General features: G+C 38.2%; 1 protein-coding gene and 1 long non-coding RNA gene across 2 annotated transcripts; one reads left to right on the forward strand and one right to left on the reverse strand.

Moving 5' to 3' along the window:
• Positions 1 to 414: 414 nt before the first annotated feature.
• On the reverse strand, positions 415 to 11347 carry LOC103466044 (uncharacterized). The gene is made up of 5 exons (XM_008411347.3): positions 10862 to 11347; positions 6419 to 6595; positions 4517 to 4726; positions 2857 to 3070; positions 415 to 2199 (listed from the first exon to the last, which is right to left on the reverse strand). Exons 1-5 carry the CDS (start codon positions 11345 to 11347, stop codon positions 2021 to 2023), a joined length of 1266 nt encoding a protein of 421 aa, XP_008409569.1. The 3' UTR covers positions 415 to 2020.
• LOC145551986 (uncharacterized) lies at positions 8236 to 13160 on the forward strand. Its single transcript, XR_014087895.1, has 2 exons — positions 8236 to 10103; positions 10913 to 13160. It is a non-coding gene; the product is annotated as an uncharacterized LOC145551986 (long non-coding RNA).
• The last annotated feature ends 1023 nt before the right edge of the window (positions 13161 to 14183 follow it).

The following is a 14183-nucleotide window of genomic DNA, read 5'->3' on the forward strand; positions in this document are numbered from 1 at the left end:
CAACTGAATGCTGAAGCGACAAATGAAGTTACTAGATCACAACCTTGCAAAATGTTAAAGAATTTCTATTTAAAATGATTGTCATCACATTAATAACCAAATAATGCTTTTAGATCACAATTTTCCCACCAGTTTGTGGTTTTGCAATCTCCTACAGACACGAATGTGTTGGTAATGTAAGATTACCTTTTGATACTAAACCATGTTGTCATCATTGTTCCCCCAAACCAAAACTACATCACCTTCTTCTTAGTGCTGGTAAACAATTTTGCCAAGAAAAGACAAACAGACTCCTTCTGTTCGATAAATTAAAGTACAGGAACTTTAATAATTACAGAAAAACGTGAACTTGATGGACGATGGAGCTATGATATAATCTGAATCATTAATGAAAAAGGACATAAATTAACCAAATTTTGTTTTATTTTACAGCTATGAAAGTACATTTCTTAATCACTGTTTATCCTTTCGTTTTAATTTTTCATATAGTGTTAAATCTTAATCTGTTCAATTTTAAAAGAATCAACCTGCCTTGGAAGCCTTTGAACCCATCTCATAAACATCCATAAATACCACAAACATTTTAGTTCATGCTCATTTATAAATTTTCTGTGAAAACAGAAGCAAGTGGAATAAATGACAACGCTTAGAAGAGGACGGCTTTTTAACACTTTTGTTTGTTCTGCTTCCTTTCATAATATAAACAGAAATAACTTCCTGTTAATTTTTAAATTAAGCACAGGCAGGCGGAGGTGCATTGTGCAAGATAAAACACATGCATTTGTAGTTTAATATTTCATTTGCAGATTTTACACAGTGATTTTATATCAAACATTTCTGGTAAAACTGACAATTTAAAGCAGTTTACACCTCAGCCACTTTTACATTCACACACACATACAGAGATCAGTAGAAAGTAGTAAACAAGAAATAAGGGAAGCTCGAGAAAACATAAAAATGGTGAGTATGGATATATAATTGAAACAGTTTTGAAAATGTTTTTTTTTTTTAGTTATTCTTGTTTTTACTTTGATATCTAATCTAAAAACTTCCATGCTTTGCAATAAATTGTAATCTGTTTTTCAGAGTGTCCTTGCATTCTAAAGCATCTTTAGGTAAAAGCTGAATGAATAGCCATTATGGATCACTTTTTCACATCATGCATCATAATCATACGTGCACGGTTTCCTACCGGACCAAACTGATTTCTAATTTAAGGATAAAAAAGATAAATAGAAGCAGCACTTATTCCACTGTCACTGCATGAGTTCCTCATCAGTTTTATTGGCACTTCTACTACATTATCACTGAGACATTTCACATCATCAAGATGAAAATATGTAAAAAAACAAAACAAATCACAATATGGCCATATAAAATATGTACAAGGAAAAAGAAGATATCGTTTCAAATGCTTAAGACCATTATTATCACCAGTGTGCCACCTTATCAGCAGCCAACAACACAAATACAAAGGAGGCAATGAAAACCCCGTGTGGAACAGCTGCTGCCTTACATCATCTGATCTAGCATATGTTTTATTTATTTATTTTTTTATCATTGTTAATTATAGCACTAGCATTTCTCACTCTAAGCTGAAGATGCTTCAACACAGTCTGTTATTCTCCAGCAGCTCTCGTGCACAACTGTCAATTAACTGGAAATCAAGTCAATGGATTGTCTAATTAAAGGAGGAAAAATAGAGGAAAATAATTCACAGTTAATTCCAACTATTTTAGAGCAGAACATCTTTTCCATACAAACCACAGAAAATATGTTGTTGCAGCTTTATGATTGTCCTTGGTTTCCTGAATACGACTTGATTTCATCAACTTCATATGTTGCCTGTAAATCAGAAAAGCGTTTACCAATTTTCTCAATTATTTGTCTGATCAGTCTCTTTAAGCTCAGTCTGAAATGACATTATTAACACGGCGAAGGCTTCAGGCCTAGTCTTCACGTTCTGATCCACTTCTGTCCACTGGGTGGCACTTAGTACACAGCAGGATCTGCTGCCTCCTCACTCATACATCGACTCAGTCAGACCTGTCTGCTTGAAGGTCTCTGCCACCTGTTTGGAGTGCTGCATCTTAGCTGACAGTGCCTCTAGAATATCATTCTGGTCCACAGCAGTGGCTGTCCGATAAATGAAGGTCCCCACTGACTCAAGGCCTCGCATTCCCAGATTAACCCCAAACCCTGCAGGAGGAATCAGAGAGATTTGAAAATATAAATTGCAGACGCTACGACAGCTGATTTGTCGCAACACATATTTGGGTAAAGAAATGATGCTTTGGCAGAGAAATACTTAAATGTTACACAATGTGGAGGAGCAAATCTCCAGTGGTCAGAAATAAATGTATTTGTAATGGGTTGAAAAATAAAACATCCGTCATGGCCAAGCAAAATGTTTTTTTTTTGTTTAAGTAAAACTCATAAAATAAACCACATATCTGAATTTCAAAAAATGCCACTTGTTTCAAAATTTAGCCTTCAATTTTTATTAATCATTTATTCAGTTTCAGTTAATTTCCTTTCTTGTCTAATTCTGTGTTCAGACTATTATTTAGCTTGTCTTTTCTTCTCTCTGTTGTTATTTATTAAGAGCAGAAATGATGGGGAGGTACGATTCAAACACAAAACCTGTGAAAAGGCACACAGATAAAAATACACTTAAATTAACAAGATAAAAGCCATAAGATTTACAGTTCATTTGTGGATAAATAGATATTCTTGTAAAAACAAAAAGACATGAAAGTGTGAATGGAAAATAATAGAGCAATTAATACAAAAGGACATCCTGTCTAGAGAGGATGAACTGAAGCAACAAGTTCATGCTTGAACTCGGCTTCGTACCTGTGTCGAAGTTGAGGACGCGTGCCGCTTCGCCCTCCACAATGACGGCAACGTTTTCTCCTTCTATGTAGGCGGCGCTGATGCGTCTGTGTGACAGCTGCACCTCAAAGAGTCGGCGGCTGCACTGCATGTGGTGGAGCGTCACGTCGTTGAGACGAGGTTCAATGTCTGTCTTGTAGGCGTTGAAGGATTCGTGGAAAATGTTCTTCATGATCTGACCAACAAAGCGAAGGCAACAATAAATATGTTAAGACATATTCTTTTAAAATGTAAAAAATGGTTGTATGGGGACGTTGGTAGAAACTTAATTTCATCACAGCACCACTAATCCTTCTTTTATATTGATATATTTGAGGATTACTTAGAGCTGAAAACTCTTTTCAAATGTGATTCTGGACCAAAAGGTAAAAATAATGTAACATTTGAATTTAAATTTGCATAATTGATATTACCCTTAGGAGACGATCTGAAGTATTTATAAATGCTTTGATTGTGTTCGTTAATGTGCACAGTGTCCTTATGTTCAATTAATACATTTCAATAAATCTGTAAAACACACACAAAAAATGAAAGGGGACACTTTAATTAACAATAGATATTGTTCAGTCCCAAAAGTCAAAATCGCTAAATTTTGAATTTATTTAGCAATGCATTTTAAAAAATGCATTGCTGAAAAAAATTCACAAAACAGCATCTTAAATGTTTAAAAAATACCGTATTAGATTTATTTATTTTTATGATGTTTGTGTAGTCATTTTAGGTTTAAATATATACCGAGAGACTTTAAAATGACAAAAAAGAGAGATGTTGCATCACTAACTTTGGAAGACAAATATCCCATAATTTTGGCATTTTCTTACCAAACACTGATTACTTTAATGTTAAATGGTAGGTTCAGTATTTTTGTTTAAACATGCATCCAGCTATTACTCAGCTGAAGGAGTTAAATCACTTCCTCTCTAAGATGCCTGCTGTTTTCTTCTTGCTCCAGATCACCAAACAGACACACCTTTTGCTGTGTCATAGCTTCTAGCACTTGCTGATGCTCTCAGCTATTAGTGAGCAGCTGATCTGACGGTTACTCACCCTCTTCATTTTTACTTAACGAAAAATAAACGCGTCTGATGACTGTGCTTTTGAATCAACTCCACAGCATCTGTGGGTTTTGAATGACAAGTCTCTCTTCTCTCTATTTTCTCTGTTCAACTCTGCTCTTCTTCGACCCATACTTGCAAAGCCAACTGTTACCAAGTAACGGTGCATTCGAATGGCCACCCACATAGCAACAAGAGCTCCATGGTCGGTCTTGCTATGTACCTGAGTGAACTACCACTGCTCTGTGTGCCGTAGCTGCAGGCTATGCATGATCAAAGAACCTTGACTGGACAATCAAGAGGCTTTAAAAAAACAAAACAAAAGAAAAGGCTCACAGTAATGTAGGTGTACCAACTCAGAAGGTTCTTCTCTACTTATTCAACTATATGCTGCTCTTTTTGCTAGATGAATACACATAATAGTAACCCATGTAAACAGAATACCGAGACTCAATCACGCAAGTGAATCAAAGTGCATTTCCTAAAAAAAAAAAAAAAGAAGCTAAGGATGAATATTAAAAGCCGTACTACGTCTTCACAACAGCATACAGAAACAGAAGTCTTACCAAGGAGTTTGCAGTCTGTCTGAGGTAACGAACCATTTTGGTGTCAGAAGTGGGACAGGCGAGGGCCATGTAGCGGTTTCTGAAGGTGCCATAGATCTTCAGGTGGAAGCCAGACTTGGCTGTCGGGTTTTTGTGCTCTCGGAGAGCCTCCACTCCATAAGCAGACAGGTCAAAATAGAGGCTGTGCGCACGTATCTCAGGTGTGGGCACCTACAGGCAGTAAAACAGGTAATTAATTCATCTTATTCATATCAATTCAAGCCCATAAACTGCAGTCCCAGCAAGACAAACGCATCTGAAAATCATCACCTCTGTCTGCAGGCCTGCTGTCACTTCAGAAGAGATTAAAAATAGCTCACTTTTTATTCAGCCGCTCAACCTTGTAGCTACTCATTTTCCCTCAAGAGAAAATTGATCAATTTTCTTTTCAGTGACATAAAACAGCAGAGAGGCATAAAGCAGCTTTTAGAGCAGGCACTGGAGAAAGAGAGGAAGGGGAGTGGGAACTGGGTGGCAATGGACAGTAAGGAGGACCAGGTCATATCCTGGGAGGACAATTCAATCACTACAGGAAGCAGCCAGAGAGAACAGTGGCCAATAAAAGGCAGCCACACAGCCAGCAAGGCGGACGTGATATGAATGGTTATGGTTACATAAAAACAACAAGAGACACTTGCTTGTGTTTGCGCGTTAGTCACATTTTTGCCAGGAGCGTTTGACCTGAACCTGCTTATTTCTTCAACGGAAATAATCCTACTCTCCTGTTGTCACTGTGGATGATCTATTATTAACTGAAATATAATTTGAGCAATTAGCTTTCATTGACATCCGTCATCTGATGATTCAGACGGTTAAACTCTTGTTGAACTTCTAATTGTTGTTCTTTTTTCTTCCACTTTAACATACGTAATGTTTGGTTGTTGGATTACCTTCACAATACTTCCACATAACTTGCTTCCTATCTATAACTCGCCCAGGTCTTAAGAGGCAGGGTCATTTAGATCCCACATTTTTTACTTTGTGTGTGGTCCAGTGTGGTCACACTGACCATGTGTGCGCTTTTACAGGTTGTGGATTTTTTTTTTTAAGAGCAAGTCACCCAAATATTATCATTACTGGCAATGGGCTAAGGTTTTTCTCTATTTTTCCCAAACTGACCCAAAGGAATTTGCAAACTAGATGCTTTTCTTTTTTGTGATTTTAGTTTTGTGCTTTTTTTTTTTTTGGCCCATGACACAGAACAGTTTGCACACTACTGGTTCAGATCCGACTTTAGAATGGCTTTCTCAATTGGACTCTTATCTGGATCTGAATCCAACTGCGAATCAATAAGATTCAAAAACTGATGTTCACAGAAGCTTTCAGGCTAACGTGACTAAGCTGGAGGTGTTTTGCAAAAAGAAATGGGCAAAAAACATCAATCTCCAGATGTATTTCAGATTAGGACCGATGCATGCCACAGTTTCCAGTTACATTGTTTGGGCAGATCATTCACGCGAGGAAAGCAAATAAAGCTGCCTTCTTTGAAGCAGGGTTCATTACTGACAAAAACAAGAACACAATATTTATTGGTTCAGAGTACATGTGGTAAAATGCACACATACAATTCATGGTAATGATAGGTGTAGCCAATTTCCTGCTTACTTCGTGTTTTTCATTACTTTTATTTCAAAGATAATCCCTATGCTTTCATAGTTTCCTATGCTTTATTGATATTGGGTTTGAACATTTTACCAATTTGTAAACACTGGCATATCTACAGAATTTATTTAGCACCATTGATCCACTGTTTCCACAACAGGTCAGTTCAGTCCGCCACTTGATACTGGAAAAGCTGAAATAAGCAGATGGACAAACTGATGGATGTCTATGAAAAACAAAAACCAGAGTGTGGCTCCTGACCTGCCTCTGATCTGATCTTTCTATGGTAGCATTAGCTCCATAGGCATGGCAGGACTCCACAATGTAGTCAGAGCTGATTCCTAAAATGGAGCAGGAGTCTCCGCACGATCCATCAGCCACCACGATGACTCGAGGCCAGTCATTGTGCAGAATCCGCTGCAGGTATTCCTCCGTAAACTAAAACACAGAAAGGAAGAATACGTTTCACACATCCAATAAAAGTGCATCTGTCTTCTTAAAGATTTCTTCAGATTTGGCTTTTTTTTTTTTTTGGTCAAATTTGTATATCTTATATGAAACAAATTTTAATATCAGAAAAAATAAGATGAAGATAAGATTTGTAAAAAAAAACCCCAACAATTCAGAATCTATGTATCCTGTAACATTTGACGTAAAACAAACATAATTTCAGGAAAAAAAAAAAAAAACTATAGTGGAGAACAATGAAACCAGAAAACAATATATACACAAAACAGGAGGTAGACAATGACACTCGCTGCAGGTGAGGCAAACAGGAAATGAGTTGCACCTGTAGCTAGTAGGCTGAAGGGGAGGAGAAAGGGAGATGAGATGAACACAGGTGGCACAGAAGCAAAAGGGAAATCCTGAGAAGACTATAAACAGAAAAGGAAACAAACAAAACCCAAAATGCATAAATAGCAAAAGATGAGAATAAGTTGATAAGGCAAATTCTCGGAAAGTAACAACAAAGAAATTACTAAAATAGAAACCCAAGTGAAACCCGGAACGCAAACAACCTAGAACAACATGACCGAGTCAAAGCAATGCTGGAAGAAAAGGTATCTGAAAATTCTCCACAGTGAATAACAAAGAGTCCAAACTGCACTCTTTGTAAAGAAAATGTATTAAATTACAAATAAATAAATTGTCTTTTGCATCCACTCAGTTTATCTTAATGTAGTAATGGAATTGTGGTTTTTATATAAAACATTGCAGTGTAGCAAAAAAAAAGAAAGAAGCAAAAACACGGATATTGTAAACAATGTGTTCACAGCATGGTAAGAGGAAAGCGAATGTTTTTCCAGACACAAACCAATTAGAGGATAGAAAAAAAACTACTAATTCCAAGATGCTAGATAATATCAACCATTTATGGGAACAAACAACTAGATCACCTTGAAAAATTATAGTTAAATCAAATGTAGCATGTTAAAATTACACACATAAATCAATATTTTACTTACTGAGAATGTACTTTTCTTTTCCATGCATTTTAGGTGATATTTATACTGTCTGTCTGGTGCTTTGTTTACATTTCCTCCCCCTTAGCTGGTCTAACGGATATGACTTCGCTTGTTGTGCTATCTGTTCATCTGCAGGAGGAAGCGAGTGGATTTTAATTTAATATATCAGTGAAAGCTATTTATACGAGACATATTGGTTGAGCTTGTCCTAAAAACAGAATGTCCCTTTGAACTGAGAGATTTATTCATTTTCTCTGGTGAATGTTTGCAACCTCTCACCAGCTTCTTGCCTGTGTTAAGGAGGAAAAAGAGGCAGCCAAATCAAGTTGGAGGACAGCCAGCCAGGCTGGGAGAGAGAATAAAAAAGGTTGTGGAGGGACTTTAATAGCCTACATCCAAAGAGATCTATGTCTAATCTATTTAGACCACATTGAACAGGTAATTTAAAAGACCCCCACCCCCAACATATTCTCAGACCTTTGAAGCATTGGCTGGGAGGGTAAAAGTATCTGTCATCAAGCCCACTGTCTTGTCTAATCAAGACGAAATGGCCGGGTTGGCAGCAGCTCTGAAAGAAGCCGCAGATTGCTGTGACCGAAAGCCCTGCTGACCTTGTCCTCCATCTTCCAAGGGTCACTGAGTCACAAGAAAGGGATGAGAGCAAACACTGAAATAAAAAGGAAAATCTACAGGCCAGAGCCAGAGAGAAAACTAAGATTCAGCATGATTACGCTTTTTTTTTGGGGGGGGGACACATTCAAAGTTAAAAAGGGCGATAAAATAAGAGATAATAAATGTCAAGTTAAAACAAGGTGTACTGGAAACATGTACGATGGAAGATTCAAAATGTACTACGCAAGTACAACGCCTTCAAAAAGTATTCGTACTCCTTTGACCTCTTCACATCGCGTGAGGTCGCAACCAGAAACTTCAGAGTTTCTTGGGATACATCGCATGAGGATGGAGGGGATGACGTATTCAGAATGACGTGCAGAAACAGTTCTCCAGGAAGCACAGAGGTTTAGACGTACCAAATTATTTTCCATCTTAGTCTCATCTGGCCAGACCCTTTTTTCCACATATCTATATTTTACACGACTTGTGACAAATTTCAATGAGACATCTGGGTTTTTAACAGTCACTTTGTTCTTACCACCATTTCATAAAGGCCCACTTTCATGAAGAGCGGAACTAATAACTGTCCTGTCAATTCTTCCAGCCTCCTGCATTTCCCTACAGCTGCTCCAGCTGCGCCACGTCTTCAAACGTTTGCTGTCTTAATTATACTTTATGAGATGTTCAGAACGTGGTATAATGTTCTAGAACACGGTAGCCGGTGTGTTCCTTGGTTTACATTATGCAGTTTTTTTTCCCCCGTTTCTCTAACAAACATTTAAGACCTTCACAGAACGTTGGACTTTATACTGAGATTACTGTGCAAATCACACACATGCAACTATTTAGATAACTTGAGATGCATTAGAGTAAAAAGGGATGAATAGAAATAAATGCCACACTTTTTTTGTTTTGTATTTGACAGTAACTGTGAAAATCATGAATCCCTTTCCTTCCACTTCACAATTAGGCTCTGCTTTTTGCTTGTCCATCACATAAAATCCCAATAAAAATACTCTAAAGTAGTTGTAAGCTTTCTTGCGAAAGATGTATTGGTCTAAATACTGTTTTAACCATTGTAACAAGTGAAGGCTATTTTAAGGCAGGCCAAAAATAGTCGCTGCCCTCGTAATAATTGTTGCTCACTCTGAGCCATTGCTCAGAGTATGTTCTCTTTTTACAGCTTCTCCAACAGTTTTTATCTCAGTCGGCTACCTGAGCCGCAGCTGTAAGTGTCTTGTTTTTTCATCACTATACTGTACTGAAAGCTGAAGCGGAGCTGAAAAATGCCGTAATTTCAGCAGCCAGAACACACCGAGCAATTTGACTTGGATGCACGAGAAAATGATCTTCTGCTGGAAAATAAATCCTTTGGAATCAAAATAGGATTACATTCAAAATCCACTTGCTTGATGCCGTAAAGTGTCGGGGTGGAGACTTGTTTAAGCTAATTCTGTCATTTGCTTTTCACTGACCTACAAATGTTGAAAAGGGTTGTTTTTAGGTCAGTTTATGTAACACGCGATTTCAGCTGAGTGGATTCTTTCAGTGGATTACAGTGGAGTGCAAGAAAGAGATTTGCTCAGGGCCCGGTTTGTTCATCGTGAATTTGAGAAACGGATCAATAGGAAGACAAAGTTTATGATGACAACTTACAAGCAACTAAAAAGAAGTTTTTGGAGAAGAAAACATGTCAGAGTTGTAGAGGGGTTCAAGTCAATATCAGCTTTGTTCTGCCTGGATCAAGAGCCTGAGGACGCTGCTCCCACTGAGAGCTCTTATGGAGAGAGAATCACTTAAGTTTGGTTACTGACAAAGTATAAACCACAATTGACTTAGTGTATATTTCCAGGAGGACTATATTGGTAAGTTTTAACATAAGCTAACACAAGGATGGGAAACAAACTGAATTTAGGCAATGAAACTTATGTAACCATTTTTTTTCTTTACATTTTAGTCAGTATATATGTGTATTGTTTATATTTGTTCCACAGCTTGAGGCACAATTGGTTAAATTCCAACCAATTTTGCAGTTATGCCAATAAAAGTGCAGTCAATTAATTTACCTAAATTGTAATTTTATTGTTAATCTGATTTGTCTCCATATCATTAAAAAAGTAAAACAAATTAGTTTCTTATATATTGTACATCTTCACTGAAATTAACGCTTTGTACTTGGAAATCTGACTGTAGCATTTTGTAGTGTTGGTAAACAGGCTAAATTAAAATTAATGCTTATCACAAAACCTTTCTTTTTTTTTTGGCTACAAGTTTTATGACTTAAATTTTCTCAGGTGATATATCTAGACCTAAACACCCAGTAGCAGCCCTACCATGGTTATTCCCAATGGTTATGAGAATAATTCTGAATCTTAAAATGTAATAAAAATTTGGACCAATACAAACTATATTTAAATAATGTAACTTTTAGTGAACGTTATGTCAGCAAACTAAAAGGCTTTTTGATGGTGATTATAACGTCATGTTTAAATCACTCAAACTTGTTTTACAGTGCAGTGTGTATTTTTTTCTCAATATTAATTTACTTAAATAACATTGTTTTTGCGTCTGCTTGTGTTTGACTTAAAAAATAAATGAATTAATATTTTAAAAAAAAATCAACCTTAGTTCCCAGCTGCACTTTGATCTCCACCTTCTGCTTCTTCTGCTCCAGGATGCTCAGTAGATACTCCTGAAAGACGCCTATTCTAGTGAAGAAGTGCTCATTGTGCCAGCAGCCCTCCATGTTATCAAAGTCCACTCCGAGTCCCAGTAGAAACTTCACACTGCGAGGGTCCAGGGCGATCTGCTGGGGCCGGCAGAGCAGCGCGGTCCGGTACCTCTCGTCCAGCACGGTCAGCTTCAGCACCTTCCCGGAGCGGACAGCGACCAGCGCCGCCGTCAGCCCCACGGGACCCGAGCCCACGACGAGCACCGAGATCCGTGCACGCCATTGCCTGAAGCCGTCGAGGCTGACTTTCACCACCACGTACAGGGCCACTACCACCAAAGTGCTGAGAGCCGTGTCGAAGGCGAGAGCTCCGTACTTTTCCTCGGCGGTTTCCCCGATTCCAGCAACTCCAGCGTTTTCTGGCTGCAACCCGTTCATATCGCAGGGAGGGAGAAACGGGTTGACTGGGGGTGGGGGGGGGGGTCCAGGTATTTTCAGATGACTAACCAGTCGTCCACATTAAGGCATTCATTGCAAGAAGAAGAGATGACTTTGCATCCGTGCACACACACAACCCGAGCGGCTCCAACACAGACCTCCTCTCAGCTGTGCAGCATGACTTCCTCCGTCTGCCTGGCTCCCTTTCTCTCTCCCAGGCATTAAGGTGTGCGTCCAGGGAGCGTCAGCAGGAATTTTTTTGTTCTTTTTTTCCTGAAGGTGCCCGGACTTTAGAGCTTAAACCGTGACTTGAGCACTCACATGACGCTGAATGGTGTGCTCTGACTTTACTCTGTGGGAAACTATTGATTTAGGCTACTTGTTACTAAAACAAGAGAACCCAGATCGGTCTCGCTTTCTCAGACACATGCTCTTGTAAACTGTGAACCTGTGAACCTAAAAAAAAAAAAAAAAGTTCAAATGCCTTAGTGAGATCATTTTAAATCTCATCTGTCTTTTACGTTACATGTGTAAAACACATACTAATCTGTGAGGCAAGTCTAATAAAACACATGTTCCTGTAACCTGGCTTTATAACTATACCCATAAGCTAATATGACATTTAATATAATTTCAGCATTTTGTCTTTGTGGTAGCTGCTTTAGAATGTGACGTCTTGAATTGGCAACATCTTGTGAAAGTTCTCAAAATGATCAGATTTTGAGGGTTTTATTTAAATATTTTTTAATTTTTTAATGGTTTTGCTATTCCAAAAACATCTTCACAGTTGAGACCCTTTTTGCATTCATCTTTCCTTCTATCCTGACTAGTTCTTGTTCCAGTTCCTGCTTCTCCAAAACACCCCCATAGCATGATGCTTCCACCACCATGCTTCACTGTAGAAACAATATTGGCATGGTGGATGAAAGTACCTCCAAGCATGATGTTTCTAATGATATCCAGACTCCAGATGGGCCGCCGTGTGCCTGGATTTTCGTCTAGTTGTTTTACACTTTGTGTGTAGAATTTTGAGAAAAGAGATTAATTTAATACAATCTGAAATAAGGCAGTAACATGGGAAAATGTGGGAAAAAGTGAAGCGCTGTGAATAATTTCATGATGCACCGTAACTATTGTCGAGCTTTTAAATGATGAGTCAACTTGCTTCTAATTCATTTAAACTGTGATGTACAAACGCTTCATATCCACTGTAACTTTAGTACAGCAGCAACATCACAACCTCAACCATATTTCAGCTTTTGGGTATTTATGATTGTTCAGTGCTCACTGAGTTTGTCTCAAATTCCTGGTGAATGAATAAAAGCTGGGATATGTTGATATCCTTGGTGGTGACATGCTTGGACAAACATCTCGCCCTCCTTTCATTTCTCCTGGATCCATCTACGTCATATAGATTTCCATTTCACTCCATCCCTGTTAATCATTGTCAGCATCTGATCCTGCCTGCAGCCTTAGCACCGTTTTCCCTTTTCATTAACCGTCATTTTCATCTCCTCTTATTTCAAGAAGCTGTAACAATGAAGACATGTCACCATGGTGATAGCTAATCAAAAGACGAGGCCAAATATGTATGAAGAGATTTTTTCTTTCCCCTTGAGGTGTGGCTGTTAAGAATATTGACACGCTGCGGGTAATGCGTCATCAGTTATACATTTGCTTTACTTTTTATATCCGTCTTCATCCTCATTGGTACTTGGACATTTCTGTGGACAACCCTTGTGTGGGCCTCATTAAGAAAATTTCTCCAAATTCACACATTAAAATGTTAATTATGGTTATTATTTAAAAAAAATCTGGTCTCTCTCTAGTGACTTTCATTGACTTTTAACTATTTCCTTGACCTGTAAGCTCTGCTAATGCACTTTATATTTCGAAGGTGCCTGTGGACCTGAATACAAGTCAGAGTGTTTACACAGGTGTATTTGTTTCTGACTGGAAAGAGCTTGTTTTATAAATCCATTTACATTGCCAATGATCCGAATAGGAAGCGAGGATGAGACAGACAAAGAAGGGAGGCATGCTGGTGTGACACAATACACCTCCACCAGTAATTGGTTTTCACCTCCACTCAGGTGCCTGGCAACTATCACACTGCCTGGTCATTTGACATGAAAAGAGTAGTGAAGCTCTAATTGCAAAAAAAAAAAAATCCCTGCTAGCAGGCAGACTAATGAGGCTTTTTCAGAAAACGTTAACAGAGAACTTAAGCATGAGGTGAAACATGGTTGAGGGGTAAATTCATACCACTAATGATCACCATGCTAACATAAACTGTTGTTTTTAATTCAAGTAAAAAATGTCTATTAATTTGAAATACAACATGAGTGCCTAACACACAATCTCATCAAAAGGTTGGTTCATTTGTAAAGCATCTGAATGAACTTACAGAAAACAATTATATCAGCATGTTTATCTTTTATTTCCAGTCATAACATATGTGATTGCATAATTACTGAGAAAGTGTCACGAATCCTGAGGATTTGAATTTAAGTGCATCAAGAAAATTCCCTAACGCAGCTTCCTGTGCCTGAACAAAAAAAGATCAGAGTGGGGATCGGATCAGTCTGCCCACATCTCAATGCCAGTAGGGTTTGGTACAGACCTGAGGTCATCAGACACACGCACAGAAAAATACTAAACTCTCACAACATAATGAATACAAACCCTCTTTGTCCGTTTTGTTCACATCCACCCAGAGGGCCGTGAGCAATAGACCAGGTCTAGGCCTCCAATTAGTTCTGGAGAGGTTTATTTTATGCCTTAATAATGTGACAAAATTGGATTAAATAGAAAATGATATAAAGACAGTAAGGTG

This window comes from Poecilia reticulata, chromosome 6, assembly GCF_904066995.2.
Source record: "Poecilia reticulata chromosome 6, P_reticulata-male-v2, whole genome shotgun sequence".
Classification (NCBI taxonomy): Eukaryota; Metazoa; Chordata; class Actinopteri; order Cyprinodontiformes; family Poeciliidae; genus Poecilia; species Poecilia reticulata.

What these genes read in the sequence shown, in the direction of transcription:
- LOC103466044 (XM_008411347.3), bottom strand. Translation starts at nt 11,347, where the DNA reads ATGAACGGGTTGCAGCCAGAAAACGCTGGAGTTGCTGGAATCGGGGAA. An exon ending in AAGTGCAGCTGGGAACTAAG is followed by an intron (nt 6,596 to 10,861) that starts GTTGATTTTTTT and finishes TCTGTGTTTTAG; the next exon opens with TTTACGGAGGAATACCTGCA. An exon ending in CGTCCTCAACTTCGACACAG is followed by an intron (nt 2,200 to 2,856) that starts GTACGAAGCCGA and finishes TTCCTCCTGCAG; the next exon opens with GGTTTGGGGTTAATCTGGGA.